At 42.6% G+C, this 25,548-nt stretch overlaps 1 protein-coding gene across 2 annotated transcripts in view; it reads right to left on the reverse strand.

Annotated features, from left to right (window-relative positions):
- The window catches only part of HTT (huntingtin), a 166,191-nt gene that overhangs the window by 61,430 nt on the left and 79,213 nt on the right, over nt 1–25,548 (reverse strand). For both annotated transcript variants that reach the window (XM_017863158.1, XM_017863159.1), the window contains 11 exons: nt 24,725–24,851; nt 21,971–22,098; nt 18,780–18,890; nt 10,525–10,602; nt 9,801–10,024; nt 8,456–8,534; nt 8,152–8,313; nt 5,015–5,070; nt 3,975–4,123; nt 1,930–2,066; nt 124–240 (listed from right to left, as the gene is read on the reverse strand). In XM_017863158.1, coding sequence (XP_017718647.1) covers nt 124–240; nt 1,930–2,066; nt 3,975–4,123; nt 5,015–5,070; nt 8,152–8,313; nt 8,456–8,534; nt 9,801–10,024; nt 10,525–10,602; nt 18,780–18,890; nt 21,971–22,098; nt 24,725–24,851 — 1,368 coding nt within the window. The remainder of the gene's footprint in view (nt 1–123; nt 241–1,929; nt 2,067–3,974; nt 4,124–5,014; nt 5,071–8,151; nt 8,314–8,455; nt 8,535–9,800; nt 10,025–10,524; nt 10,603–18,779; nt 18,891–21,970; nt 22,099–24,724; nt 24,852–25,548) is intronic.

Consider the following 25,548-nt stretch of genomic DNA (forward strand, 5'->3'; position numbering starts at 1 on the left):
GGAGAACTGCTATCAAAGCACAGATTAGGACTGAAGGAAGAGCTGATTCCAGCCACCCACCTTTTACAAGGGCCTTAAGCTACCATCACTATGCAACAACGAACCAAGGCTGCGGGGACAAACCTGCTGTTTGGCTAACATTGGGAGGATGATGTCAGCTATCTGTCGAGACAGTCGCTTCCACTTGTCTTCATTCTCCTTGTGGCACTGCTGCAGGACAAGAATGAACATCTCCAACACCTATAAGAGTGTGCACAATTAGAAAGTCTGCTGCCAAGAGGCGCCTTTCCACCCCCATGTGTCCATCTGTCACACTTGTCCCAGCTCAGCTGGAAGACTCTAGGATCCAAACAGATGTGATCCCAGCGAGGACAGGGGGACACTGATGCAATCCCCACTCTATGACATGAGAAATGCAGGGGAATCAGAACGAAACACAAGTTCCTCTAGGACACATGCAAGCTGCACACTTTGCTCAGGAGGACTTGCCATCATTGTTATTTGGATAGAATTTATAATATTTCACAATCAGAGAAAAGGCACAACATGAAAATCAAATGTCTATTAATCTTTGGCAAAATTCAAACACAGCCTTGACTAAACTATTCTGCAGGCGGCTCACCGCCTTTGTGGACATTCACTTCAGTTCTGTGTTCTCTGCAGAGGCAGTCTACTGAACAGCATCTACTTTCCGGAAGTATACACGGTTGAGCACAAGTTTATTAGTGATCATTTCTACACAGAGATATCCAGAGCTCACTGAACATGGAGCTGATGAGCTCCTCCCCAGGACACCCACCCACCCAGCCAGCTCTGCCTGCCACCACCTGCTTGCCAGTTGCTCATTTTCAGACCTCCTTATGATACATGTACTTTTGCACTGCAATTATGTGATTTAATTAGGCATTAAGTATTTAATTAAATACTACCGGGGTTAATTAAAATATGAATGAACAAAGAAAGTGCTGCTTCTTATGAGAAAAGCTATGGCTTCATAGAGATTCAAAGACAAACAGCCAAAAAGAATTGACAAAATAAGCGAGGGCTACACAACAGTACAAGCTGAAAGAAAAGAGAAGTCATTAAAAAAGAGAGATTTCTGCACTCGGTTTTCCTCAAAATGTCTTTGAATTCTTATGCCACCTTAAGAAAACAAAACCAGAAACTAGCTCAAAGAAAAAGACCTTAGCCCTATGTCAAAACAGTGGTAAATAAATATGCAAATAAAGTTTTGATTTCAGAGTTGAGATTTCTATCATTTTAGGTTTCTACCATTTTGACCAACACTATCAAATGAGTTTTGGTCCTCGTTTTGGAAAAGAAGGCCTCACTATCTTGAACGATCTCGTGACTCTCAGACCAGGGGTCAGGTGAACCCCTGTGGCTGTACCCACTTTAAAGATAAACACCAGGCCGGGCGCGGTGGCTCACGCCTGTAATCCTAGCACTTTGGGAGGCCAAGGCAGGCAGATCACTTGAGGTCAGGAGTTCGAAACCAGCTTGGCCATCATGGTGAAACCCCATCTCTACTAAAAATACAAAAAAAAAAAATTAGTTGGGCATGGTGGTGTGTGCCTGTAATCCCAGCTACTCGGGAGGTGGAGGCAGGAGAATCGCTTAAACCTGGGAGGTGGAGCTTATAGTGAGCCAACATCATGCCACCGCACTCCAGCCTGGGCGACGGAGTGAGACTCCATCTCAAAAAAAAAAAGGAAAGATAAACACCAATGACACCTCCTGCCACCGCGCCTGTCCCCCGTCCCCACCTCCCCTGCACCCGCCGCTGCCCCAGCATCTCCCCAGGCCTCAGAAAGCTCAAACCTGGTTCAAAGTAACACGGTTAACAGTGAGTGCTACCACATGGCACTTCCTTCCATCTGTACGGGTCAATAAAGTATCCACGACAGTTCCAACACACATTCCTCTTACCTGATGGTACTGGATGAGTCTCAGTAACATTGATACCACCACTTCTTTTTGGGTTTCAAGCTCTTTTCCTGCATCAGCTTTGTTTGTTCCTCTTAATACAAAGAGGTCATGGACTATGGGCTGCAGAGCCGGTATGGCTGTGGGGACAAAAGGGTACCCTCATCAAGCATTTCATTGAAATTACATTTGGAAAACTGCTCTCAACATCTACAAAATGATATCAAGAAATAAAGAAAACCCTTACACATACTTGGTTTATGGTAAGAGATGAATTAAGGTTATCAATCATTATACCATTGTGGAAGATCAAAGCTTTTCCTCTGAACACTGATCATTTTGTGATGGCTTCTAAAAAAAGAAAAAAAACCTAGGGCTCCTGTAATTTAACACCACTTCTGAAAAAAGGTGACTCAAATTCAAAAGTCAATTTGAAAATGATAAAACTTTCCAAATAACCAAAACAGCAACATTCCTGGTCTTGAGAATAATCTATTTGATTCTCTGAAAAGACAATAAAAACTTCCACATAATACATTTAGTCAAAGCCATTGGATTATTATGCTTTTTTAAGTAAACTCACTCTCTCATTAGATAGATAAGGGACTTTCCCCCAGGTCTTATTTGGTCTAAAACAGGAGTCAAAATAAATTAATTGGTCTACTATGACCACATACAAAAAAAAAAATAAGAAATGCCTTTCACTGGCACACAGGTACACTCTGACCCTCAATGTCATGCGCACACAGGAACACTGACCCCTCAGTGACACGCACACAGACGAGCACACACACAGAGGCACACTCTGACCCCTCAGTGACATGCACACACAAGAACACTCACTGACCCCCAGTGACATGCACACACATACACACACACGCGAGGCACCCTCTGACCCCTCAGTGAAGGGCACACTGCAACCCTCTTTGACACACACGCACAAACACTCTGACCTCTCAGTGACACACTCTCTCCAGCCCTGAGACATGCACACAGAGCCCTGAGACTCACTGACCCTTTGGTGGCACGCACGCATGGGTATCCTCTCTGACCCTCTCACAGATGACCAAGCTTCCCAGTGCAAAGTACTGGGTTTGGCTGCCTACTGATTTTCCGTCCAAAGACCCTCCAAGTCCGGGAAACCAAACACCTATGCCTTTAATAATCTATACTTTGGCAGTGTGAATCTGAAGCCTTTGTGAAGCCATGGCAAAGACTAACTGGCGTAGCTACGTAAAGCGAAGGCCTTGACTGAGAGGTCAGCCAAGGCCCTGCCTCGCCACACAGCATGGTTGACGCTCTTCTGCACACACGCTGAGTGGAAAAGACTCTATGTAGTAGTGCCATTCTCACATCTAGGGGTTTGCAAGGGTCTTAGGATGTGTCCCTGTCAAAGTTCAAAGGCCTACGGATTCCAGCAAAGGAGTCAGGGAGGGTCAATAGGGCAATGCTAGAAGACCAGTTCAAAAAGCCCAAAGAAAGACTGACAGCTCATTCATAAAACCAGGCTAGCTCCTTCCACAGGCTGGGGCTTGCACAGCTGGCCGTCTCCTGGAGTCCTGTCTTTAGTTAAGCTCCAGCAAAATCATCAGGCAGGACAGAAAGCCCTGAACCCAAGTCAAACTGCATCTCCAATACCACCTGGATGAGAGATCAAAATTTAATTCACGACAAATTCGACTGAAGAATTTTTAGTGTTTCATCGCTTCTCGGCCTTTTGCCTAAGATCAGGTGAAGAACTTTTAGTGTTTCGTGTGAATGAACAGGAACTTTATATTCAGAATCTGTCTGTACCTTAGGCTATCTTACTGTTTCTTGAATTTTTTTTCCCTGAGAAGATTACAAATTGCTGAGAGTAAAGAACATGCTCTCTTCTGTTTTGAAACGTCTCTAACCAGTACATTCACATACACAGACACACAGGCACATATGCAGAGCCTGAGAAGCACACAGCTGCCACTGACAAAGTTGAAAGTGGGTGTATGAAAACGAACACTGCCAAGCACATCGTGACACCGAAGACGACAGTGAAAGATGTGTCCCATTACCGTGTGTCACAGCCTTCCTTCCACTGGCCATGATGCCATCACAGAGCTGAATGATTTTAGGAATTCCAATGATCTGTTTTGAATGATAGCGTTCATAAGACAGTAATACCAAGAAGAAAAAGATATTTGGAATGATTGCCTCTGATTCCCTAGAAACAAAAACATCCATTTAGACCTTTCTTTTAAAATCAAGATACATATCAATATAAGCAACATAAAATAATTCATGAGGGCACATTAAGCTAACAGGTGTCAGTGATCTACTCTAACCCCATCCCTGCTACAGTGCATCCCATCTGTGCCCTTGTGCAGAGCTGGGACAGGTGTAGAGGTTCGGAGGGAGCAGGTAGAAGGCACCTGACGGCACAAAGGCACAGCAGCTACAATCTTCCTAGCTCTCCTCTGCCCCTTTGCTCTTGTAGAAACTGAAACTCAAAAGAGAAAAAGTAACTTGCCCCAAAACACAGTGGAGGTGTCACGTGACTAGAACAAACACTATATTTCCAGACCCCAGGGAATCTGGGAACACTTTCCTTCTGCACTAAGTTTTCCTAACTACAGTATTTATTAAGTATTTCAGGTACTAAAGAATTTTAACTTTCAATAATTATAAACCTGTAATGGACTAGCAAGAAGTATTAAAACCTCAACATCTAGCAAGAAAAAGCTGCAGAGAATACAAGTGCATAATAATTACTAAAGACAACCTTATATAAAAAGTGATTTCTCTAAGACGATTTAAAACTAGTGCTCCACCATGAGATTTCATTTCGCCATCTGTCAACATAATTAAATGCTTTGAAATGTGCAATGAAAACTGACAACATATGGAATTTTCAGATATATAACTACTTCCAAACAAGTCTTGAGATATACATTAATTTTAAGAGAAGCAAAATGCACAGCATGTTAATCAGATTTCCATTTAAAGAAAACAGCAAAAATGCCTAACAGTAGTTTAAACATTCATCTTAATAACCTAAATTACATGTAAGTACACAAGAAGGAGAAAAAAATCTAAAATAACAAAATGCTATTACCTGAACTGGCCCACCTCAATGTATTCGAACTGTTTCAATACAAAGCCAATAAACACCTACGAGAAGGAAAGTAAAATTTTACATCAATAATAGGATTAAAATGTAAAAACCAGGTTTCTTTTCCTCCTGCTTATCTGCATAAATTTTAAATAAATTTCTTGACAGCTGACAAATTTTTGACTATAAGCACAACTCTATTCTGAAATCAGCCTAGATAACTGTAGAACACATCCAGGAATCCCCTCAACAACTTTACTATACACTGAGGTGAAACCTCATTGGAAAAACAAATAATAAATTCCAAGAGACATCAGACAATACCCAAAAGTACACCTTGGGGACTCATCTGTTCCCATCAATGGCAGACAGGGTAGCAGATTCCCTGAAACTGGTTTGGTAATAAGATCCCCAAAGGAGTCGACCTTCTTCCTCCCACCATCTGAGAGGCAACACGCAGGGGCTGCACGGGAGCCAGCTTTGTCACACTGGTATGCCACGCAGCTGTCAGCCTTCCCAACCTGATGAGGAGCTTCCACTGATAAAGCATGGAGCACATGGCCCAGCTTTCTCAGAGCCTCTGCGCGGAATGCAAACATACAGCAGGTGCTCGGTAAATCATTATCAGCACAGAGTTCAATGGCTTGTCTGTTCTAGTTCTGTTCTTGTTCATAAAACTGTCACTGTATTAAATCTTAAGAACTGGGAGAAAGGCGATCGGTTGATGAAAGGCAATCGGAACAAACATGAAACCAGAGCGCTCACAGCAGGAATGACCTCACGCCACCACAAAGGGGAAGCTGGACATGAGCCTCACAGGCAGGGGCACCGGGACCCAGAAGAAAGCACAGGCCAAAGATGAATTCCACATGCCTGCAGGGCCGCGGGCAGCACGGGGGAGCCTCGAGGCTGTCCTCCCTCAACATGGAAGTATCACATGGAGATTGCAGACAAATATAATAAAGCAACAAAGAGTATTCTACATTGAAGAAAAAGCTCCAGTAGAACAACTAAAGAAAGAATTTGATAAAACACTCAAGTCCACCTATTTTATGTTAGAGTGGGGAGTTGCCTTTTTTCCCTACTAAAGACAGGCCCAAGGAGACCATAGTCTGTAACTACCACATGAGAAAATCAGTTCCTACCCATGATGAGTCAGAACCACAGGTTGTTATTATTATTTTGAGACACAGTCTCGCTCTGTCTCGCCCAGGCTGGAGGACAGTGGCAATCTCAGCTGACTGCAACCTCTGTCTCCCAGGTTCAAGTGATTCTCCTGCCTCAGCCTCCCAAGTAACTGGGATTACAGGCACCTGCCACCACACCCAGCTAATATTTTTGTACTTTTAGTAAAGATGGGGTTTCATCATGTTGGCCAGGCTGTTCTCAAACTCCTGAGCTCAAATGATTTACCTGCCTCGGCCTCTCAAAGTGCTGGGATTACAGGCATGAGCCACTGTGCCCGGCCAGAACTAGAAATTATGATTATTACTATTATTTTAGAGACAGGACTTGCCATGTTGTGCAGGCTGGACTCAAACTCCTGGACTCAAGTGATCCTCCCGCCTCAGCCTCCTCAGTAACTGGGACTACAGAGGTGTGCCACCATGCCCAGTTAGAACTGGGAAATTCTGAAGAAAAGGTAGACTGCAGTCTTTGTTCTCACTAGAATGGAACAAATCAGGGTTCTGGCTTCCCTTGGGGTACCCCACCCCACTGAGAGCCTGTTCCTCTCAGCCCCTGCTTGCCCATAGCCATAGACCAGCGCTTCTCCCCAGGCAGCCTCCTAGTGTCAAAGGAAACGAAAAGAAGTTCCCAATGCATGTTTCCTGAGGAGAGCAATGGCCCATTGAGACGGATTTTCTTCAGATAGGTTTTGTGAACGAAGGTTCAAAGCATCAGGCCAAGGCAAAAGCCCACCCCTTGACGCCTCTTTCATTAAAAGCAGACCCCAGGCCCGGCACGGTGGCTCACGCCTGTAATCCTAGCACTTTGGGAGCCCGAGGCAGGTGGATCATGAGGTCAAGAGATAGAGACCATCCTGGCTAACATGGTGAAACCCGTTCTCTACAAAAAATAAGCCAAGTAAAGTGGTGGGTGCCTGTAGTCCCAGCCACTTGGGAGGCTGAGGCAGAAGAATGGCGTGAACCCGGGAGGTGGAGGTTGCAGTGAGCCAAGATGGCACCACTGCACTCCAGCCTGCGTGACAGAGCAAGACTCCGTCTCAACAACAAAAAGACAAAACAAAAAAAAAGCAGACCCCACCCCAATACCCATGGTGGGAAATCAGTGTTGACCGCGTGCCCTCAGTTCTCCTAGGGAAACAGACCCTTTCAGATGAGTAACAGTACAGACAGGATTAACAGATTTATGTCTAGAAGGAAACAGAGAAGTGTAATATTTCTATCTCAGAAATATTCCTACCCCACATAAGGAAGTAGCCCAAGATCATGGCTCAAAAATGACAGTTAAATTTTGACGACGAAAAGGCAGTGATTTAACTGGCACGAATCTTGAGGAAACTGTGCATCATGAAGGGACATGACTAGCCAGAATCTGGTGCCCACAGCAACTGCAGGAGGAAGGCAATGCAGCCAAGAGGGGAAGAGTGCAAATGCTTGTGCAGAGCCACACAGCCCCCACGTGGACTCCAGGAGTGTGGGTCTCAGTTACTGTCCAGCTAAATTCCATTCCTTTTTAAAGAGGTAAGTTAACTTGTTAGATAGCCTGAAACTGCAGATGATCAATTATACTAATAATTGATAATCCATTTAAACTAACTCTCTAGATTTTGCAAAAATATTCCCCAAACAATAAATCTTAATTATATCTCACAATTTAAATTCAAACTTATTTTGGAGGAGAGGCGAGTAGATGGGACAAACCTTTGGAAATCCCTAACAGCCAACCCCAGGTTAGCCTTGAGTCCAGGGAGCTGGGGCAAGGATGCTGACTTGCTGAGGCTGGCTATGCCCCGGGCCTTGTACTAGCTAAGTGCGTGAAAAACATAAGCAGCAGCAATTGATGGGGGGTGGGGAAACACAGTTCACATTTCTTTAAGGTAGATTTCAGTGTCTTTTAGGTTAATTTGTACTAAATTAGGAACAGGTATGATGGATGAAAGATTAAAAGCCACAAACCTGATCTGAATCCAGAAGACAGTAATTAACCCGTAACTGAACCAGCTGCGCCAGCAAATCTAAAACCTGCTTCTGTAACTGCACAGATGTTGTTGTCGTGTACTGTTTTAAAGCTTTTATAACAAGAGGTTCAAACAAACGAATGTGATTATGAATAGCATTCTATAAAAAAAAAAAAAAGAAAGAATCCATAAGTGAGCCTTCAACCAAAAGCTTCCAGCAAAATACCTGGAAAGTCTCAGCTCCAGTTTCATCTCTAGCACTGACACGCCTGAGTTCACATGCCACAAACGGCACCATTTACCTTATCTGCGCGGCTCTTTGTGACACTTGTGAGGTTTGTCTTCAACTGGGTAGACACTTTCTGGAGGACATCAAACCATCTGCCAAATGGGAATAGAAGGGAAGCAGACAATGAGAATATATTTAAATAATCTCCTCTGCACTCAGATATACTCCTGTTCAAACCAATTTCACATTCACATGATCAGAACATGTCAGACTGAGAAACAACTTGAAAGACCACTCAGTGTGGCAGCATCACCCTCTCGAGATAATGACACTCTTTTTAGAGTTTACAGCTGCCTGACAGCCATCAAGTCTCATCACCTGTAGAAGGCTACTCAAGTCTGAGCTTTTCACTGCTACAGGAAACTGACTACTCAGCCCAGTCTTAAGTGAGACTTGAGAGAAAGGTGAAGGTCATTTAAAAGATCAGTAATTTAGAAGAAATCACATGTTTTTTTGGAGGTCAAGCCTTGAAAATATTTACATCAATGATATCCTTTCTAAGAAACATATATGAAATTAACCCAAACATGCATACACTCACATGCTTATTAATACCCCAAATGGTTACAGAAAGCATTGAAACAGACTTACTCCTGAAACTGGAATATACAGTAAGTACATCACTAACATACAGCCTGGAACATGGGTATTTTCCTTGCCTCCTGACTCTAGTGTTTCAATTGTAGCTATTTAATCGTTACATTTATAAAAGGAAAAACAAGGAATTCTATTATTGCTACTATACAGATTAGTAACTCAAATACCTGTTGATACTTATGGCAATTTAAGAAGTCGTGTATTCCAGGCATTAAAGACACAAACATAAATTTAAGTAAAAAGAGATTTCTAGTTATCAAGTTGATAAAACACAAGGTAATATATCCAAGACGCTTCTATGACCTTCACACCTCTGAATACCAGCACTACTGTGCTGCAATGAAGCTGTTCTTTCATCCTTGTTACAGGCCTGAAAAGTGCCACCAACACATGCCACACCACTCTACAGGGCCTGTGCTTTGAACGGATGGGGACATTATGAACTGCATTCTGGTTTGCTGACACACTTTGGCAATGAAAGCTGGCTGCTTCTCAGCCCACTCAGTGTTCCTCCTCCTCTACCCCCACCTCTGACATGTGTAAGTCCCAAGCCCATCTCACTCACTGGCCACACACTTCTTGAAAGGCCGGGCTATGCCTTAAATCATCTTTGCATCAACCATATTTCCTAGAGTTCTTTGAATACAGCAGACTATTAGAAGATGTTGGCTAACATTTTTCATTTTTATTCTTTTACAAAGTATTTCCTGCTTGCTCTTTTGTGCTTCCACCACCGACAGCATTCTTGCCACAACTGTTACCCCGAGGTGTCGTGCTCCTGCTCCGCCTGCACCATGTTCCTCAGGCTGGCGTCAGCGAGGGCCTGGGTGAAGTGGGTGTACGGGGCCATGAAGCAGTAGTGGTACAAGCCTGGCCTCACACTGGAGGAGCCAAGGCGCTGTGCTCGGCCTTGTGACTTGCTGGGGTTGGAAGATAAGCCGTCAAACTGGGAGGCCAAGTTTGTCCCAAAGAGAGTCTTCAACAACTAAGGTGAAAAAATTGAAGCACAAACAACGTGGCATGAACAACACTTTAAGAATCTCCCACACAAATATCAAATCCATCTGTAAATAATTGGATACGTTAGCAAAGATTCACAATGTGAAATTCTTCCTGTGAATCACTATTATTACCTCGGCGAGATATTGTATGAAGTGCTTAAATAAGAGTTTTGGGTTTCCTTGCGATTCTAAATGAGGTTGAGCATGCTAAACAAAAACCCTGAGGGACTGGAAGTTAACCAGTGAGGTTGCAGGGGAGCTTCTGATGTCCTGTGCTCTCCACAGTGACAGACCTCGTCCTCCTAGGGAATGATGGGAAGGTCGGCCTCTTGGCTCAATCATGGAATGAGCCAAAAAGTGCTATGCTGGACCCCACAATCCTCCCAGCTGATTACGCCACCAGCACCTGCTTCTTAAGGAGCAGCAGCATTTTGTCGTCATACCTGAAAGTCTTAACAGAATAGGAAAAGAATGAAGCTCTTACTTGTTGAACACAAACAGTTGCCATCATTGGTTCTCGACTAAAGCAGGATTTCAGGTATCCTAGGATCTCCTCAACACACTGTGGAAAGAACAGTGAGACGGTAAGTGACTCAGAGATGACCCATTATTGTACGAATCCTAGACAGAAATCAAAGGTACAAGATAACTTCCATTTAAATAGTATAAATAGTGGAGGAAGATCAGAGGAAAGTTTTCCATTTCTTATTTGAACAGAGTCAGTAAGTCTTGAAATCCAAGTTATATACATTACAACCATTCTTTCATATATCTACGTATCTGTTCATTCACTCATTAATTCATTAAACTGTTATCAAATACCTATTGTCTACTAGGTATCCAGTCCTGTTCTCAGGGCAGGAATTCAGAAGTGTGCAAAGCAGCTAAGAGCCCTGCATCTGTAGAGCCCCTGAACATGTTCAGTGAACACAACTATGATACAGCAATGTGTGATTTACCACAAATCAGTCCTAGAATTATCTTATAGTGATATGCAAAAATGACCAAACAACTACCTTAACGTTACTATTCTCACAAGCATTTTTATCAACATCTATAACAAGATATACAGCACCCAATGTCCTTTACAAGAATCAAGAAGGGGCTGGGAGTGGTGGTTCACGCCTGTAATCCCAGCATTTTGGGAGGTCGAGGCAGGTGGATCACTTGAAGTCAGAAGTTCAAGACCAGCCTGACCAATATAGTGAAACCCCATCTCTACTAAAAATACAAAATTAGTCAGGCGTGGTGGTGCACACCTGTAATCCCAGCTACTTGGGAGGCTGAGGCAGGAGAATCGCTTGAACCAGGGAGGCAGAGGTTGCAGTGAGCCGAGATGGCACCATTGCCCTGGAGTTGTTACCTAGGCAACAGGAGTGAAAGTCCATCTCAAAAAAAAGAAGAAAGAAGAAGATGCTAACTCAAAGAGTGCCACCAATCTAGGCATTCAGAATGCACAGCCTGTTTCACCACTGCCTGGCTAATCATGAACCAGTTTCCATCAGCTGCTAAAAGCCAATATCAGTTAGACTGAAAATGCCTCTCTCTCCACTTGTTTGACAAAATATCCTCTACTAATAAGCAATAGATTCTTGTTGGTTTCAAATATTCAAGGGCCACACATTTTTAAAATTCTGATTTACTCAAATTATATTCTAAATGTTTAAGGTTGTTCTGGTCAGAATTGAATTTGTCACATGTCACTTTTTGTTTTTACTAGCTCCCAGCAGATATCTAATACATGCTTACTGAAAAAATTACAAATAGAGCCTGTGAATCACTATTTGGCTAACAAAGAACTTTAACAAATATGTATGGAATGCTTTGTGTGCACCAGAAACGGAAGCCCTGGAAAAGGTGAGAAAGCATGCTGTTTCTGGCCTTTCAAGAGCTCCCCAAGTACCAGGGAACCAGGGCTCTGCTACAAATACTAATATCCAATATAACAGAGCGAGACTTCCAGTACTGAGCACAATGAGAGTGAGGGACTGGGTTTACCCTTCTGTCTGAAATAAACAAAGCCAACCAAAAAACAAAACAGACAAAACCCAGAGTCCTCAAGACACTGGACATCAGCCATGAAGGACAGTGATCCCTGGGAGATGAGAGACAAAGTGAGCCCCACAGCTGCCCCACCTCATTGCTTTGAGAGAATTCCTAGGCTGTGGCATAAGGAGGAGGCACAGGCAACCCTCTGAACTGAAGAGGTGCTGAGAATATAAGGAGACCAAGACAGCCACAGCTTATAGGACAGAGCACCAGAGAAGAGAGAGCAAGATAGGGAGAGCCTTGGAGATCTGGGGAAAGTCCCCCTCGAGTATTCAGCAGAACTGTGTATGTGAGAAAACTCCCTGAGGCCACAGAGGGAAGCATCGGAAAGGATCAGAGGGAGCGGCACTCGGCACTCGCACAGGGCTAGAAACAGTCACTGTTCTCAGCAGGCAGATTGGAAAACCCGAACTTTCTGGTTCATTAGGTAGAGTACTCAATATAAAGCAAGACCCAAAAGAGTAAACCATCTACATGTAACTCAACTAACCTCAGAGCAAAACTCAAGAAGATATATGGAAACACAAAAATGTCTAGCATCCAGCAAAGTAAAATTCACAAGATTGGGCATCCAACCAAAAATTGGCAGCCATGCAAAGAGGCAGGAAAGCACAATCCACAACAAGGAGTATCAATCGACCAACCAAAAACACCGAGAACTGGGAAGTTATTAGAAGATCTTAGAACTAGCAGAGAAAGACATTAAAACAGTTATTACAACTGTGTTCACAAAGCTAAGTAGAGACACAGGGAGAAATTTTTAAAAGACCTAAATCAAACTTATAGAGATAAAAACACAATTAGTGATATACACTGAACAGGGGCCAGACAAGGTAGCTCATGCCTATAATCCCAGCACTTTGGGAGGCTGAGGTGGACGAATCATCTGAGATCAGGAGTTCAAGGCCAGTCTGGCCAACATGGTGAAACCCCATCTCTAATAAAAATACAAAAATTAGCTAGGTGTGGTGGCACGTGCCTGTAGTCCCAGCTACTTGGGAGGCTGAGGCAGAACAATCACTTGAGCCTGGGAGGTGGAGGTTGCAGTGAGCCGAGATCGCACCACTCAACTCCAGCATGGGCAACAGAGTGAGACTGTTTAAAAAAAAAAAAAAAAAAAAAAAAAAAAAACGCTGGACAGGATTAACAACAGATTAACAGATAAACAACACAGTAGACACCGTAGAAGAAAAGATTAGAGAACTTGCAAACACAATAATAGAAACTATACAAAACAGAAAACACATAAAACACTGAAAAGAGCATCAATAAGCTATGGGACAACACTAAGCAATCACTCAGGAAATCACAGCCCATTTAAGAGAGGAAACAAAGGAGGGGAACAGGGCAGAAAAAAATCTTTGGAGAAATAATGCCCTAAAATTTTCCAAACTTTAAAAATACTATGAAGCCACAGACCCAAGCTCAATAAACCCAGACACAAGAAACACAAGTTATAAAAAACTATATCAGGGCATATCATTACCAAATCACCCCAAACAGACAGTATAAAGTCTGTCACCCACGCTGGAGTGCAGTGACACGACCATGGTTGTCTGCAGCCTCAACCTCCCGGGCTCAGGCAATCCTCCCACCTCAGCCCCGAGTAGCTGGGACCACAGACGCATGCCACTGCGGCCAACTATTTTGTTTTGTTTTGTTTTGTTTTGTAGAGACAGTTTCCCGATTTGCTGATAAAGTCTTAAAATAAACCAGACAAAACATATAAAATGGAACACTAAGGAGTTACATGAAAAACCGTGTATAATACAATGCAAAAAGAAAACTCCAACACATAATACATTTCAAATACATATAAAATAAGTATGGAATAAATAAGGATTAGAAGACAAGAAAAACAAAACATTACCTGTAAAGAATGTGGAATTATTATTTTTTATTCCTAGTGTTGCTATTTAGAAAAAGAAAATGATTCTATTTTAATTCTAAGGTCTCTGTGCCTTTAAATCCTGGAACGAGGTAAACTCACAGAAGTCTGAAGAAAACTTGCTCATACCCAACACCACATCAAGCTCACCTCTCCAGCTACACTTGTGCTCAGACCCCAACACCCAGCTCCGCACACATCCAGAGGCCTACACATGTCGGTGCAGGGGCTCTGATGCCTTCACCTAAGCAAGGTCACAGATAAGGCTCAGTAGTTTGTATATCTCAAGGCTGGCCTGACAATCCGAGCATCTGCATATCTTTCCAGCTGCCTCAGAACTGCTGTGTGGCAGAAGAGATCTCAAACCTTGCTATGCTGTGAGTGAGTGAGGGAGATTCCTCAAAACAGTCAAGGGCCAAGTGCAAAGAAGAACCTGTGAAAGCTTCTACCCTACACATCCTTCTCTAAAAGACCACAGATAAAAACTCAACAATTAAGCAGGTGAGGCTTCCAAAGTACAAACAAAAGGATATACGAGAAAGGTAAAATGGGCCTCCGTCATGAAACAGCAAAAAAGATGAACTTAGAAAAACAAAAAAGGAGAGGTGAGTAAATCTACCTTTAACTGTAAAGACACAGGCCAGAGAATAAGATGCTTAATTATCCAGTTATTCTTATGCCAAATGTAAAAATTTTCAGAGATGAGCTTATTATCTATATGTACCTTTAAACATATATACACACACACACAACCATGTGGCTAATTCAGGAATATAAAGATCAACTAACATCAATCTTCACTAAATTGTGACTTGTTAATCATTTACTTTAATTATTTGGATAAGGCAGCATTTGATACATTCACTGACTGTCGTTGAAAAACAGACATTTCTATATATGACAGTCATAATAATAATGTTAAAAAAAACCCACATACAAAAAAGAAAATCTTATTATTTAAAGAATCTCATTTAGATGATTTTTATTTTAGTATATCTCACATTCAAATTTAAAACATGTAATATTTTCCACTTTGCTACAATATGTTACACATGGAGACTGCTGGCCACTAAAGACTTATTAAGCACAGTGGTTTAGGGCAAAGAGAGGGAGATCTGAAAATCCAGCTGGGCGCAGTTGCTGAAGCCTGTAATCCCAGCACTCTGGGAGGCTGAGGTAGGTGGATCACGAGGTCAGGAGTTCGAGACTAGCCCGGCCAATGTGGTGAAACCCCGTTTCCACTAAAAATACAAAAAATTAGCCAGGCGTGGTGGCGGGTGCCTGTAATCCCAGCTGCTCTGGAGGCTGAGGCAGGAGAATCGCTTGAATCCAGGAGGCAAAGGTTGCAGTGGGCCAAGATTGTGCCAAATCATGAGTGAACTCCCATTCACAACTGCTTTACTAAGAAAATAAAATACCTGGGAATACAACTTATAAGAGATATGAAGGACCTCTTCAAGGAGAACTACAAACCACTGCTCAAGGAAATAAGAGAGGACACAAACAAATGGAAAAACATTCCATGTTCATGGATAGGAAGAATCAATATTGTGAAAATGGCCTTACTACCCAAAGTAATTTATAGATTCAATGCTATCCCCATCAAGCTACCACTGACTTTCTTCACAGAATTGGAAAAAAACTACTTTAAACTTCATATGGAACCAAAAAAGAACCTGCATAGCCAAGACAATCCTGGGCAAGAAGAACAAAGCCGGAGGCATCACGCTACCTGACTTCAAACTATACTACAAGGCTACAGTAACCAAAACAGTATGTTACCAAAACAGATATAGAGACCAATGGAACAGAACAGAGGCCTCAGAAATAACACCACACATCTACCAGCATCTGATCTTTGACAAACCTGACACACATAAGCAATGGGGAAAAGATTCCCTATTTAATAAACAGTGTTGGGAAAACTGGCTAGCCACATGCTGAAAACTGAAACTGGACCCCTTCCTTACACCTTATACAAAAATCAACTCAAGATGGATCAAAGACTTAAACATAAGACCTAGGACCATAAAAATCCTAGAAGAAAACCTGGGCAATACCATTCAGGACATAGGCATGGGCAAAGACTTAATGTCTAAAACACCAAAAGCAATGGCAACAAAAGCCAAAATTGACAAATGGGATCTAATTAAACTAAAGAGCTTCTGCACAGCAAAAGAAACTATCATCAGAGTGAACAGGCAACTCACAGAATGGGAGAAAATTTTTGCAATCTATCCATCTGACAATGGGCTAATATNCTAGAATGGCGATCATTAAAATTAATGAAACAACAGATGCTGGTTGTGGAAAAATAGGAACATTTTTATACTGTTGGTGGGAGTGTAAATTAGTTCAACCATTGTGGAAGATAGTGTGGCAATTCCTCAAAGATCTAGAAACTAGAAATACCATTTGACCCAGCAATCCCATTACTGGGCATATGCCCAAAGGATTATAAATCATTCTACGATAAAGACAAATGCACACGTATGTTTATTGTGGCACTAGTCACAACAGCAAAGACTTGGAACCAACCCAAATGTCCATCAATGATAGACTGGATTAAGAAAATGTGGCACATATACACCATGGAATACTATACAGCCATAAAAAAGGATGAGTTCATGTCCTTTGCAGGGACACGGATGAAGCCGGAAACCATCACTCACAGCAAACTATCACAAGATCAGAAAACCAAACAGTGCATGTTGTCACTCACAAGTGGGAGCTGAACAATGAGAGCACATGGACACAGGGAGGGGAACATCACATACCGGGGCCCGTCGGGGGTGAGGGGACTAGGGAAGGGACAACATTATCCCTAGGGAGAAATACCTAATGTAGGTGACAGGTTGATGGGTGCAGCAAACCATCATGGCACATGTATACCTATATAACAAAACTGCACGTTCTGCACATGTAACCCAGAACTTAAAGTATAATAAAAATAAATAAATAAATAAAAATAAAACCGAAGTTAGCCACCAAAAAAGAAAAAGAAAAAAGAAAATCTTTGAGACTTAACTCAGGCTCTGCCACTGACTTATCTGGCCCCGAGAATGTCACATCTTTCAGCTTCGAGTTATGGTGTCAAATGGGCTAATATGGCTCCACCACAGTGTGGATGTAAGATAAATGAGACACTAAAACTCATTTTTAACAAGAACATCTATTCATTCAACAAATGTTCACTAAATTCCACAATCTTCCAGGCACTGCTATAGGCACTGAAAAGACAAGGAAGTAAAATAAATAGTATGTTTTGTGAAAGTTGCAGATACAGGGATAAAATCACTTTGTCAGACCCAGACAAAACTGAACTAGGAAGGCACAAAGGGAGATGGGGTTCATGCTTATGTGCCCCAGGTTAGAGCTGTTTCCAAAGACTTTCCAACAACCCTAGAAGAAATCCTTCCCATACATCCTTTACACATCTGCTGTGCATGGCTTGCGTGTTCCACGTGAATACATGTTTCTATGACCAGATTTATCACTAGCCATTCTGGAGGACTGCAGCAATTCAGTTAAAATACTCTCAACTCAACACCTGCCCGGCACCTACAATTCCACCAGTGAATGACGACAACTCTGGCTTTCAGCCTCTGGAGCCAAAGAACTCTGCTTCCAGGGAGCTTATATGATTCTCTCCCTTTCTGATAATAAGAGCTTCCCTTTACCCTTCCTTCACCAGAGGCACTGGCAGCCAGACATGCCATGCATCCCAGATTATAATCCTCATTTCTCATTCCCAAACTGACTCCATGTATTTGGACATTTCTCTAAAGTCTTTATTTATTTATTTAAAGGTTGACTGTTAGATGATGCTATGGGTCAAAGAGAAAAATGAAAAGGAAAAGAGAGTACAGAGAGAAGCAAGTTTTGAAAGGATGGCCAGGAAAGTCTCACCGAGCAGGTGACATTACTGAAGTCTCAACAAGTTTTACTCTGAGGGAACACTGGAGTATCAACACAGCAGGACACTAATAGCCATTAAAAATGACAACTGCGCACACTAAATAGATATATGGGAAAAACATGAGGAATAACAGAGAAGAAGCACGAACATATGTAACGATTAAAACTAGGTACCCTTGTGTGCATGTCCAGATAAAAAGATTCAAAGACATAAGAACAAATGAAGGGCATTAGACATACTGTATTTCACGTGAAGACACACATTTGGTGGGGGGAGGCATCTGTCACTTCTTTTAAAATGCATTATAAAGTAAGATGTACTGGTAAATGGAGAGATGGCTATATACATAGAAAGGAAACCTAGCCAAACGCAAACAACTGCAGAAGCTGGGTTGTGCGTACATAATAGAGTGTTTACCACAGCATTCTAACTTTCCTATAGTTTTGAACATTTTTGCTATCAACTAGGGGTGCGGCAGGGGAAATTCCTGGACACAAAACTAAAGAATGTAACTGTTAACCCCAGCTCTGTTACTTCCTCAGGCACAAAAGAGCAAGTCACACCTCCCGCCCCCCCCATCTGTCTGTTTTGCCCCTTTCCACTTGAAAAGGTCAAATTAAGAAATAAAGGACTCTATAAGCACATTTTTAAACCCACTAATTTTCTAAACTAAACTGGGTCTAAGCTAATATGTGATAACAGACAAAAATAGAATACAAATAGAACCTTCCCCCCAAACTTCATGGCTAAGGCAGAGTCAGACTCGGGTCCTGTGATGCAAGTCCGTGGCGCAGGGAGGAGTCTCCCCGAGGCACCCTGGAGAACCGGACTCCATCCTAGACCAACTCAGCCCAGAGGACGCACGTCAAAACAAGACACAAACCTTCCCAATGTCCTGCAGTGTGGCCAGCTCTAGAATCTGAGAGAGAACGTCCAAGGCTGAGCGGAGAAACCCTCCAAATTTTTCCGTGCTGTTCTGAAGATCCAAGGTGACCTTGAGAAGGTGAAGGAGAGAACACACGGTTACTGGCCCTGTCAAGATCTCGTAAAGTACAACCAAAGATACAAACATTCACGGCTGCGGCAGATGCCTCCACTGTGCGGTGCTGTACGTTGACCTTGTAGGGTACGTCTGCGTGTTTGTTGTCAGCACTGGGAAAATATCTTGGAAAGAAATTCCTTTCAGATAGCTATACAAAAACTACTCTTTCAAAGGCATCTTTCAGGTTACACTGGCACTACTGAAAGATGTAATTCCTAACTTTCTTTCATAATGAGAAAAAAAGGGTTAAATGTCCATCATAATCAGTATCTGGTATGTGGTATATCAAAAAACAGAAAATACAAAGTCCTATTCCTTATACATTAGGATCCCTAGGAGAAATCACTGTCAAATTCACATAGGGTTGTTCAATTTGGATATAATAAAATATTACACCTGGTGTAAGATATATTAAGATTCTAAAGGATTTCATGTAATTAAATTATACAGCAATTCTATTTTACAGACTCAGAGAATGGGTCAGGACCAAAGACATCATGTATAACAAGAAAGGTAAGGCGAGACTGACTAGGAAAATAAATACTGGCAAAAACACTGCCTCAGGAAAGAAGGTGCTCAGTGAGCGTAAATCTAAGAGCCCTGTGAAAGAGAAGCTTTTCTCTGGGCAAAGTCAGAAGCAGGCAAGAGACAGACACAGAAACTGAAAATGTGAGTGGATCTGAATACCACGACTAAGCTAGGGCCGGCCGGGGTGTGCCCTAAGGCCAGCCAAAGGAAAGAAAAACCCAGCAGCGCCACCACCGAGGGTCCAAGGGATGAGGTGATGTGGTGATGTCCTGTGAAATGAAGAGCCCAGGGGAGAAAGGGTGCTCCTCCAATGCGCACAGCAATCTGACCTCTCCTGGACAACAGGTAAGTGGGAGGGAAAAGAAGGCATGGAATTTTAAAAAGAGAAGCTCACCATGGGAAGATCTAGCTCTCAAATAAGGGAAAAGAGGTCACGAAATGAGAATTAAGATGAAAAAGCCTCTGGGTTTTCAGAAGAGTGGCAAAAGTTCTGCGGAGACTGAAAACCAAAGCAAGAAACCAGGGAAGACAAAAGGAATCAGAGAAGAGCAGGAAGGGCCACACAAGAAATGGGGAGTGGAGATGCTGAGCAACTCAGCAGAAGGAACCAAGGAAACCAGAGGCGATACTCAAAGATCCAGCAAGACATGCCAGCCACTCCAAACAGTTCAGCTGAGAAGCTGCGCAGCAGGAGCTGACCGCAGGGATGACAGAGCAAAGGAAACAGGAGTCCAAGATGCCAGGGAGGCCAGAATTACAGCAGAACATGCTGGAGCTCAGGGTATTCAGGAAGGAAAATAATAAACAGACAGCAAGCACTAGGAGCATAGAAAGGTGCCCCGAAATTCAAGGTGATATGAGCTAAAAACAGGTGGAAAAGAAGTATATTCTCTATGGCATATTTTTCAACATGCCGTCTTCTGCTTTGGGAGCTGACATGAGAACCACGCAGCTTAAAGAGACTCCAAACCTTGTAAAATATGAAGACTTTTATATCTTCCAAAATTATCAAACATCCTTCAGAAAAGAAGCCACATAAGTTTGACAAATGATTTTCAGGGGGGAAAAAAAAAACCATGAGAAGTATCTATTAGTAACAAAAACAGAGGAATATCTGAGCATTCATTTATCAAGAAATGTGCAAGAGCTATGTGAAATAATCTTTGAAGATTTTTTTAAATCCTTTAAATTTCATGTGCTTCTGAGGTAATTTTAAAAGTTTTGAACAAATAGGAAAGCATCCCACATTCTGGACAGGGTGACTTAACATCTGAGGTATAAGTTCTCCCTAAATTAATCTACAGGTATAAGTTGATTCTATTGTTCACATCCCAAAATCAACAAAGAAGAATATCCAGAAAATTCTAAAGAACAGGAGAACTGATCCCCTCATAAATACCATGAAGCTATAATAATTAAGAAGTATACTTCTAGCCGGGTGCAGTTGCTCACCCCTGTAATCCCAGCACTTTGGGAGGCCAAGGAGGAAGGATTACTTAAGCCAGGAACTTGAGACCAGCCCAGGCAACTTAGGGAGACCCTGTCTCTACAAAAAATGTAAAAAGTAGCTGGCTATGGTGGCACATGCCTATAGTCTCAGGTACCCAGGAGTGAGGTGGGAGGATCACTTGAGCCCTGGAGATTGAGAATGCAGTGAGGCATGGTTGCACCACTGCACTCCAGCCTGGGGACAGAGCGAGACTGTCTAAAAAAGGAAAAAAAGGATGCTTCTAATAGATGAGCAGGCAGATAGATTGATGTAACAAAATGATAAATGAAACTAGAGAACTATGAGAATGTAAGTAACTCAAGCCAATTAGTGCAGAAAAATTCTTCTGTAAATAGCATTGGGGACAACCAAAAACAAAAATTAAATTAGATGCATACTTCATATCTAACAAATTACAGATGAATACAAAATTTTAAAGTTAAAAAAAAAAATGAACTAGAAAACTAAAACATCCCTAGACAGAAAGGCTGGCTCTTGGAGTTATCTGGTCAACAGTTCCTTACACTGACATAAAAACTTTCCCTAGCTGGTAACAAGTGGCTCACCACACCCAGACTATTTGAAACACATGGTTTATGCTGAACACCTGCTTTTCTTCTGTGAGGCTGGAATTGCGGCTCATGTTAGGCAGAGGGTACCTGCAGGACCAGCATGTTGGTGTATTTTTGTGTGAGCCTCACGGGAGGGAAAGAAGCCTGTACACGGATCCCTCCAGACTCCACCGAGGTCACTTCCCCCATAACCTGGCTGCACATTCTAGCTCTCTCACTGTAATCAATGTTAGCTGTGACTATAAACAATATGAAAATCCAAAACACCTGTATGATAGAAGCTATCATAAACAAAGCTGAAAGATAGACAAACTTGAAAAAACGAATTGTAACTCATATCTCAAAGGGCTTACACATTCTACAAATCATAAGAAAAACATCAACAATCCATTAGACATAAGTATGTGGGCATATATATTTTCAAAAGATGCAGAGGCCCATACCTTGTAGTTAGCGTGCGTAGCTTTCAGGACATCATGCAGTTTGAGGTATGAAGGAAGATGATAGAAACTCCCCAGTGATGAGGATTTACTTGTTGTAACAGGACCCGAGGTATCAGATTGTCTAGAAGCTTTCAAAATGTGCACACAAAAGATAAACTTTGAGATCAAAATAACTTGCCAAGTTTTAAAGAGATTACTGGAAATAATGACTTTTTTTAAAGCATTCTAGTACGAAAATACTCAAATATTAACTCTGACCTTTTGATTAACTAGAAGTAATGAGAAACTGACTAACAAACGTAAGTACAGCCTAAGTACTAAAACAATAACAAAATAAGAAGAGCGGTGTGCACAGCTGTTTTGCTGTGGTTGCTTGTTTGCTTTTTGAGAAATCAGTTAGAGAATCATAGGAGCGGCTAATTCAAGGACCAATGGCCAATTCCAGAACCTCTCCAAGCCTAAGATTCCCTAGTGGCCAACAACTTCATGAGCACACCAAGTCATCAAACAGGGATGATGTAAAAGTGTTTTAAAGACAGTAAAGGCACAAACATTATCATTAAACCGATACTAAATATTAAAGTGCCAAGCACTATATACAACTATTCTGCAGTTTGAAGACTTTTGACTTGGGAGTCCTTAGTTTATTTAATTCATCAGAAAGATGACAGTCGTATACTGATAATTTTACACTTGTAAAGGCTGAGGTTTTTCAACAGGTAAATCTTCCTCCTGTATTACAGTCCAACCTTAGAAAAGAGCATCTTTTAAAACGCTTTAGGCCAGGTGCAGTGACTCACACCTGTAATCCCAGCACTTTGGGAGGCCAAGGCAGGTGGATCACTTGAGGTCAGGAGTTCAAGACCAGCCTGGCCAATATGGTGAAACTCCATCTCTACTAAAAATACAAAAATTAGCCGGGTGTGGCAGCACGTGCCTGTAATCCCAGTTACTTGAGAGGCTGAGGCAGGAGAATCGCTTGAACCTGGGAGGCAAAGGTTGCAGTGAGATGAGATCGTGCCATTGCACTCCAGGCTGGGTGAAGAAGCAAGACTCTGTCTCAAGAAAAAAAACCTTTAATGTGTTGGTCACGGATACAAAGTTTCATTTATAGACAGGAGGAATGAGTTCAAGAGATCTACTGTATAGCATGATGACTGCAGTTACTACCAATGTACCATATGCAGAAAAATCACTGAAAGAGTAGATTTTAAGTGTTCTCACCACAAAACAATGGTATGTGAGGTGATGCATAGGTTAATTAGCCATTCCACAATGCATATGTATTTCTTTTTTTTTTTTTTTGAGACAGAGTCTCCCTGTGTCACCCAGGCTGGAGTGCAATGGCATGAACTTAGCTCAATGAAACCTCCACCTGCTGGGTTCAAGCAATTCTCTTAGTTCAGCCTCCCAAGTAGCTGGGACTACCGGCAGACGCCACCATGCCCAGCTCACTTTTTTTTTTTTTGGTATTTTTAGTAGAGACGGGGTTTCACCATGCTGGCCAGGTTGGTCTCAAACTCCTGACCTCATGATCTGCCCACCTCGGCCTCCCAAAGTGCTGGGATTACAGGTGTGAGCCACCGCGCCTGGCCAATGCATACATATTTCAAACATAATGTTGTATACTATAGATATATACAATTTTGTCAATTAAAAATAAATAAATAGGCCAGGTGCAGTGGCTCATGCCTGTAATTACAGCACTTTGAGAGGCTGAGGTGGATAGATCACAAGGTCAGGAGATCAAGACCATCCTGGCCAACATGGTGAAACCCTGTCTCTACTAAAAAAAAAAAAAAAAAACAAAAAATTAGCCAGGTGTAGTGGTGCACACCTGTAGTCCCAGCTACTTGGGAGGCTGAGGCAAGAGAATTGCTTGAACCTGGGAGGCAGAGCTTGCAATGAGCCGAGATTGCACCACTGCACTCCAGCCTGGGCGACAGAGCAAGACTCTGTCTCTAAATAAATAAATAGCCTTGATATAAATGCTATATACACAAAACAAATGGGAGAACCATCACTGGCCCCTGGGCACCAAGAGACAGCGTGAGAATGGGTTTTGGAGGGAGACGGTACAGACAGGCAGCCAGGCGACCCAGATAGCAGAGGCAGCAGCAGTCACTTCATGCTTTGCCAGGCTCCTCTCCTGCCCCTGCCACTGCCCTCCAAGAGCAGTATGGATGGGAATTCGAAAAACTGCAGTCACAACTAAATCCTAGCCCCTTCTGTTCTGACCTTTTCATGTGTAAAAAAAGTCCTCCAAACTTGTGAATGGTTTAAGCTCCTCCAACTCAGATGACTTTATCTCTACTTTCTCTCTCCTTTAGCTCTTCCAAATGTAAATATTCCATTTCCAATCAGAATTTTTGACATACCAGAATCAATTTTTTCACCCACTATATCTATTCCTAAGCATCTATACCACTTTCCTTACTGAAAATCAGGAGGCCTCTCCAGCCCTCACCTGCAACCAGGGAAGCACAGGAGAGCGAGGCTCCGTGCGGGGGCTGGAAGCCTGGAGGCTGCAGGGTCTGCATGTCAGCAGGTGGCACTTAGAGATGCTTCAGACCAAAAGGTGGTCTGTGTATATTAGTCATTAGTTTCTAATATCTTGAACCGCACCTGGAGAAACCTTCTCTCACTTTACTGATGTGTATTATATTTCTCTAAAACACCAAGTTACTTAAATCCTATGTTGCTACATGACAGATGCTGCACTCCTGTCCCTCCCTTCCCCGCACTGTTTCCTACCTGCACTGGCCTCACTGCCTTTCTTGGGACTCAACGGTACAGATGCTTGTTCTCCTGGTTCTTTCTCCTTCCCCTTTCGTCGGATGGGACTTAGAGAAGGGGGATTTGTTAGAGAAGGCAAGGCTGCCTAAAATAGAAAAACAAAAACAAAAAACAAAAGCATGTGATGGAAGTATAACAAAACTGAAAATCAGAATATTTGGTTTTGCCATTTATTAGAAAGAGCTAACCCATGTCATTCATTTTGTTCTTGGACCCCTATATGTACAGTTCAGACACTGTACACATTTTATTTACTTTTACCCACACAATGGTACATGGCAGGAACTGGCCCACACACAGCTTGCTAACAGGTGCACAGAGAACGAGTTGAAGATGGAAGGAGTCCTCAGGGAGCCCCGAGGCCCACGCCCTCCAACAGCAAACAACCAGGGCATTCTATGTTAGCCATGACACCATGACATGAAAGGGGTGCAAAGCAGCATTTTTTTTTTCTTTTTTTTGAGACAGGGTCTCACTCGCCACCCGGGATGGGGCCCAATCATAGTTCACTGCAGCCTCAACCTCCCAGGCTCAAGCAATTCTCCCACCTCAGCCTCCAGAATAGATGGGCCCACAGGCACACGCCACCTCACCCAGTTAATTTTTTAATTTCTTTTTTTTTTTTTTTTTTTTTTTTGAGACAGAGTCTCACTCTGTCGCCCAAGCTGGAGTGCAGTGGCCAGATCTCAGCTCACTACAAGCTCCGCCTCCCGGGTTCACGCCATTCTCCTGCCTCAGCCTCCCGAGTAGCTGGGACTACAGGCGCCCGCCACCTCGCCTGG

This window comes from Rhinopithecus bieti, unplaced genomic scaffold (genome assembly GCF_001698545.2).
Source record: "Rhinopithecus bieti isolate Rb0 unplaced genomic scaffold, ASM169854v2 scaffold_68244, whole genome shotgun sequence".
NCBI classification, from domain to species: Eukaryota; Metazoa; Chordata; class Mammalia; order Primates; family Cercopithecidae; genus Rhinopithecus; species Rhinopithecus bieti.